General features: G+C 39.4%; 1 protein-coding gene across 1 annotated transcript; it reads left to right on the top strand.

The window, feature by feature from the left end:
* The first annotated feature begins 353 nt into the window (after positions 1–353).
* LOC120854012 (keratin-associated protein 26-1) lies at positions 354–1,196 on the top strand. The gene has a single exon (XM_040227777.1). It carries the CDS (start codon positions 399–401, stop codon positions 951–953), a length of 555 nt encoding a protein of 184 aa, XP_040083711.1. The 5' UTR covers positions 354–398; the 3' UTR covers positions 954–1,196.
* The last annotated feature ends 5,286 nt before the right edge of the window (positions 1,197–6,482 follow it).

Genomic DNA, 6,482 nt, shown 5'->3' with positions numbered 1-6,482 from the left:
TTCAAGATTTGAAATAGCTCAACTGGAATTCCATCGGCTCCACTAGCTTTGTTCACTTACGGAGTGGCGATTATTATTTGAATTAAGAAAACGACCTTCAAAATATCTGTCTTGGTTGGGTAATTTAAGGAGCACAGATACTATTTAAATCCGGTCATGCTGCTTTATAGATATCCTTAATCAATGGAAAGCCTTGCAAGGAACATCCAGTTTTATGGGCGGTGGAAGCATCACTTCCTGGACTCTAATGAAGAGTTGTGATGCGACATCACACAACGTGGAAGAGTCTGTGCAGAATCACCGCCTTCTGTCAGGGTATATAAGACAGCACGATGAAGGAGAAACCTGAGACACTCACTTCTTTGCAACAGACGACAACCTGCTCCTGAAACCTCACCATGTCTTGCCACAACTACTGCTCTGGAAACTACACCTTGGGGTCTCTCAGGAGTCCCTGTCACGTTCCCATCGCCCCCTCCGTCGGCCTCTACACTCCGAGTGTGAGCGTCGGAGATGGTCTCTGCTTGCCCAGCAGCTGTCAGGACCGAACCTGGATCCTGAGCAATGGCCAGGAGACCTGCAGTGAACCTAACAGCTGCCAGCCAGCCAACTGCGAGCCCAGCAGCTGTGAAACTTCCAGCTACCCTTCTTCTGGTTGCTATGTGCCAAGACCCGGCCAAGGAACCAGTTTTCTTCCCGCTTCTTCTTACCTCTCTGGATCCTGCCTCTCAGTGTCTTATAGACCACTGACCTATGTGTCCAGCAGCTCGCGACCCTTGAGCCTTCTCCCTTGTGGATATCGCCCCTCGGGTTCTTTGCCCTGTGGTCTTCAGCCCATCAGCATTGTGTCCAGCGGCCTCAGACCTCTACTCCCTGTCTTCAGTGGATGCCAAACTCTGCCTTATGTGTTCAGTCCTTACCGTCCATCTTACTCTACCTGCGGAGGCTTGTAGCTTCTTTATTCCGGGCAATGATCACACTGAAGATCCAAGACGACAATTCCAACTCCACGCTCTTCTGCTCCTTTCCTAGTAGTGGCTGCCTGATCCAATGAAAGCTGTTCCTTTCCCATTTTCATCTTTTTTTCATTTCTCCTTAGCATAAAATTATGGTTTGCAGTGCTCTTCAACGTTGATTGGGTGTGGGAAGAATTTATTCGCTTTGGATTATAATAAATGCGTTTAAGTCAGAACTAAGAACCTGGTGCTTCAGTTTGTCTTTATTTTAACACATGTGTGACTAACCTCAATTGCCTACAAGAGAAGTGGCTAGGACTCGGTACACTCAACTATGTGATTTTACCTCACAGTAGTGGACTAGCTTGATGGTTTACTCCTCAAACTGCTTTCTAGATCTTTCTGATCCTACAACCTTAAGAGACCCAAAAACCTTTGGTGGAAGTTATTTTGAAAAGACAAAATTAGGAATGATCTCCCTATATTTCTCTCCCAGTGAACATGCCTTGACCAGAACATGCTTTCTAATCAAAAACTGAAGGTATTTCACTCTTGCTTAAGCCTTTGATGGCTTCTTACGACTGATTCCTATAAAACGAAAATACAAACTTATCATTACACTTGTTTGTTGCTTCTTCTTCTTTTCTCTCTTTTTTTTTTCATTGTCTCTCTCCTTCCCACTTCTTTGGCTTCACTTTCTTTTCTTCTCAATACTGCAAATTTTAAGGTCCAATGATTCTGACATACACATAGCTCCCCAACATGCTAGGGTTTTGTGTTTGTTTCTTTTTTGTTTTAAGCCTAAACCCTTTTTACATATGGTATCTACAAGACCAGGATGAACTTCTAATCTATCCACTTTGAAGACTCATGCACATTTTTAAAAACACAGCCCAACTTTATTAAACTGTTGCTTTATTCAGCTAAATTTTTATTACATACCTACTAAATCCCAAGTCATCCGTGTCAGGCACAAGTGAATCAGAGGTGAATAAGACAACTTTGGACTATCTCAGTACTTACCAGAAGTCATATACTATGGGACATACCCGTATTAAAGGTACAGATTTTTTCTTCATTCAACATAAAATATGTAGAGATATATATTTCAAAAAATAAAATGAAGGACTTCCTTGGAGGTACAGTGGTTAAGACTGTGCTTCCAGTGCAGAGGGCACTGGTTTGATCCCTGATTAATGATCAAACCACAACTGGCACTACAAATCACAAACCACAACTGTCAACTACAAATTCGCACTTGCCATGTTGTTGTTCAGTTGCTAAGTTGTGTCTGACTCTTTGCAACTCCATGAACTGCAGCATGCCAGGCTTCCCTGTCCTTCAGTATCTCCCAGAGTTTGCTCAAACTCATGTCCATTGAGTAGGTGATGCCACTTGCCATCTACCACTACAAGGATTAACTCACGTGCTGTTGCAGCTGCTGAACTTCAGTACTCCAGTGGAAGGAGTCCAGGGTGGAGACCAGGAGTGAGGCACTCTGTTCTTGGAGGGGTGGGGGAGGGAACTGGCAGGATAGGACTTCAGATAGCTTGATATTTTCAGGAGCTGATTTTATGAGCCCAATTTTTATATCTCCCCATATCTAGAAGAGCACTAAAATCCTTCATGGTGATGACTGTTCCTCATGACTAACAGAAATCTTCATGAGACTAGTAGAAACCTTCTGAAAAATATGTACTCCATTGTATGTATTCCCTCTTCACCAAAATTACATATATACTGACACCTTTGCCCCTGCCTCTTTGGAACAGTTTCTCAGAGCTATCGGAGGTACTGTCTTCCAGGGTGCGGTCTTCATTTTGCCCCTAATAAAACTTAACTCACAGCTCTCATGTTACGCATTTTTTTAAGTCAACAGAACTAAGATCAACATGCCACAGAATATAATCATAAATAAATAAATAATCAAAGTATTGCTTTATCAGCAATCAGAAATATAAATTTAATAGATCAGTGAAACTATAAATACATAAGTTGACTAAAAACTAAAGTCTAAAGGCATGAATATTCACCTTTTTGAAGAACTGTAATAGCTAGAAGCTTCATCAATGACAAGCAAGAAGACAGTGACCTCTAGGTACTAACTAGTGGCTGATCCCTTTAGAGAGGTATATGCCTCTGGTTATCAGAACTCATCTCTCCTATGGACTTTCTGCTGTGGAAGCTGAATGGTGCTTCCTCTTATCACTGTGTTCATACTGCTGTTTCCAAACCCATTCTAGTTCTTATGTGGCCTTACTTGCCTGACTCTTCTAGATATTTTGAGTCTGTGACATCTGGACCCTTTATGCTTTGAAGACGTTCCCAGGCCCTCTGCATTTTAATGAACAAATCACACCTTGACTTGGCCTGTCTTTTATCTCAGACATATTTCTATTGCTGATCTTGTTGGAGTAAATTTTAAAATAATTTTAATGAGATTTTAGTTGAACTTGTAATGGAGCAGGACCCTAGGGGTCTTCCGAGAACTGGCCTTTCCCCATATCCTCTGCCTTACCTCCTCTCTGAAGTACCTAGATAATAGGATTTAATGCACATTTCCTGAGTTGTTTTGCAGATGTAAAATACCTCCCCTTTCCAACAAGTGGAAGATATTAACTACTTGAGGACCACATACCCTAAGCCTCATAAGGACTGATCATGTTAACCCCTGTGACATCACCCAGCTATCTCACTATCAGAGAGTTGTGCACAGGCTGATCACAGACACTGGGACCCCTTTCCCTCACCTGGCTTTTAAAAAAGCTTTACCAAAACCCTTGGGGGGTGTGGTGAGCTCAAGGTTTTTAGGGCATGAGCTACCACGTCTCCTTTCTTCGCTTGTGGCAAATCTTTCTTTGCTCTAAACTCCAATGTTTTAGTAAGTTTGTCCTCACTGAACATAGGGCATATGAATTTCTGTTAACAAAATGTGACATACAAATACATTTATACACAGATTATTATTCTACAGATATAGCCTTTGTTCTTATTTCTAACCCATTTATTAGTTTTGCCTGTTTTGACATTAAAAATGAAATTATACAATATCTACCCATTTGTCTCTAGCTTCTTATATTAAATATTGTGCTTGTGTGATTCTTCCATGCTGTTAAACATACCAGTATTCTGTTTATTTTCCTCTTGTATAATATTCACGGTGCTAAAACATCAAAATATGTTTATGCATTCTGCCATTGCTGATCAGAAGACTTGTTTCCAGTTTAAATCTGTTAGAAATAATGTATGAAATACTCTTTTATTCTTGCACATATCTTTTGATGTACAAATGGAGATATTTCTATTGGGTAATATAGTTAGGAATAAAGCTGACAAATTATATGAAATGTACCTGTTCAGCTTTATTTTATACCATGACAAAGTTATGCCCTGTGGTTATACTAATATTGATTTCTTCTCTCAAAACCATAAGGATTTCAGTTGCTTTACATCCTCATCAATATTTATAATTGTTAGTTCTTTTAAGTTTAGCCATTCTAGTGAGTATGTAGTTATAACAAATATTGGTTTTAGTTTGAATTTCCCTGATGACTTATCAGGTTGAGAAAATTTTAAAATGTCTCTTGGCCATTTGAATATCCTTTGTGTGCCTGTGTGTGTGTGTGTGTGTGTGTGCACGCACACACATGTGCAAAGTAGACAGTCAAGCCCTTAGCTCATGGTTTTATTTGATATTTCTGCTTTTACTATGAGAATAGTTCATTGCATAGTATAGATATTGAGCCTTGTTGAATATACATATTTTTGTTTGCTTTTAAATATATTCTCCCATACCACTGCTTACCTTTTCACTTACTTGTGTCTTTAGACTGAAACAGTTTCCTTACTTACAGTTAGTTCAATTTATCAACCTTTGTTTGTGGATAGTTTTTTTTTGTTGTTGCTGGGGGGGGCGAGGGGGAGGGGGGCTTCAAAAAGATGTACACATCAATGCTCAGTCGCTCAGTACTGTTCAGCCCTTTGTGACCCAAGGACTATAGCCTGCCAGGCTTCTCTGTCCATGGTTCAGTAGTCAAGTATATGCCTACCAAGGAGGACATGCGGGTTTGATCCCTGGGTTGGGAAGATCCCCTGAAGAAGGAAATGACAGCCTACTTCAGTATTCTTGCCTGGGAAAACACATGGACAGAGGAACCTGGCAGACTACTGTTCATGGGGTTGCAAAGAGTTGAACACAACATACTGACTAAACAACAATAGCAACTAAATGGTAACTTTAGAAAAATGTTTTCCCTTCAACATTTAAATATGCTATCAGTGTAAAATGACGTGTGTGTATGTGTGCATGTTCTGAGGGTCAAATTCCATTTGATCCAACCCCATATCCCCAAAACTTGCTTCATTTCCTACTACAGTTCAGTGCCCTTGGGACATAAATCAAGTATCTATATATGGCTGTGCCAATATCTAAACTCTGTTCTGTTCTATTCACCACTTGTCTATTATTCCATCAATGTCATGCTTAATTTTTCATTGTTTTATTTGTATTTCTGAGCTCTTCTCCAGAAGCTCTTTGAAGGTTTATTTTGGTTAATATATGGCTAGTGGTTTAATCGCTAAGTTGTGTCTCACTCTTATGACCCCATGGACAGTAGCCTGCAGGCTCCTCTGTCCATGGGATTCCTCAGGCAAGAATACTGGAGTGGGTTGCCATTTCCTTCTCCAGGGGATCTTCCCAACCCAGGAATTGAACACAGTCTCCTGCATTGTAGGCAGATCCTTTACCAACTGAGCTACAAAGGGGGCTTAATATATGGCTAAGATCTCCAAAAAATTTTGTTGATTTGAGTTTAAGTAAATTATGTTTTGCATCAGATGATAATGAAATCTAGGAAAAGAAGCATTCAATTTAGTATAATACTAATGAGAAATTCTACATGATATATGTTTTTCCATTTGCAGTTTTATTCTGTGTGGCTGAAGACAAATATTCATTTCTCATCTCCTCATAGTTCACAATTCTAAGAGCTGGAAATTAAGGGAAATTTAATATCCAATATTCCAAGATGAGACAGGACCTGCTGATAGCTATACATTAGTCCATATGTGATAATTTTCTGTTGCCAGCTGTAGTTTTTTTTCTTATTAATTAATTTAATTACCTTAATATCTGGTAAGGTAGTAATAATTGTTCCTAATTTAGACAAGATCATACAGATTATAAATTACTAATCTGAGATTTATTTCCAATTGTCTCAAAGTTTGTTTCTCTAGTGAACTGCATTGTGATTATAGTTAAAAAATGTATTTACTTTAGCCAATTAATTCCATATCAATATATTGTTGCTGATATTGTTTAGTCACTAGGTTATGTCTGTAGTGATGCTTCCTAAGGCCCATTTGACTTCACATTCCAGGATGTCTGGCTCTAGGTGAATGATTACACCATTGTGATTATCTGGGTTGTGAAGATCTTTTTGTACAGTTCTTCTGTGTATTCTTGCCACCTCTTCTTAATATCTTCTGCTTATGTTAGGTCCATACCCTTTCTGTCCTTTATTGAGC

Source organism: Oryx dammah, unplaced genomic scaffold (genome assembly GCF_014754425.2).
Source record: "Oryx dammah isolate SB20612 unplaced genomic scaffold, SCBI_Odam_1.1 HiC_scaffold_2, whole genome shotgun sequence".
Lineage (NCBI taxonomy): Eukaryota > Metazoa > Chordata > Mammalia > Artiodactyla > Bovidae > Oryx > Oryx dammah.
The sequence above is the reverse complement of the archived record's forward strand: the minus strand, read 5'-3'. Positions and strand labels throughout refer to the sequence as shown.

Excerpts from the sequence above, each read along its gene's own strand:
- LOC120854012 (XM_040227777.1), top strand. The coding sequence starts at position 399 with ATGTCTTGCCACAACTACTGCTCTGGAAACTACACCTTGGGGTCTCTC.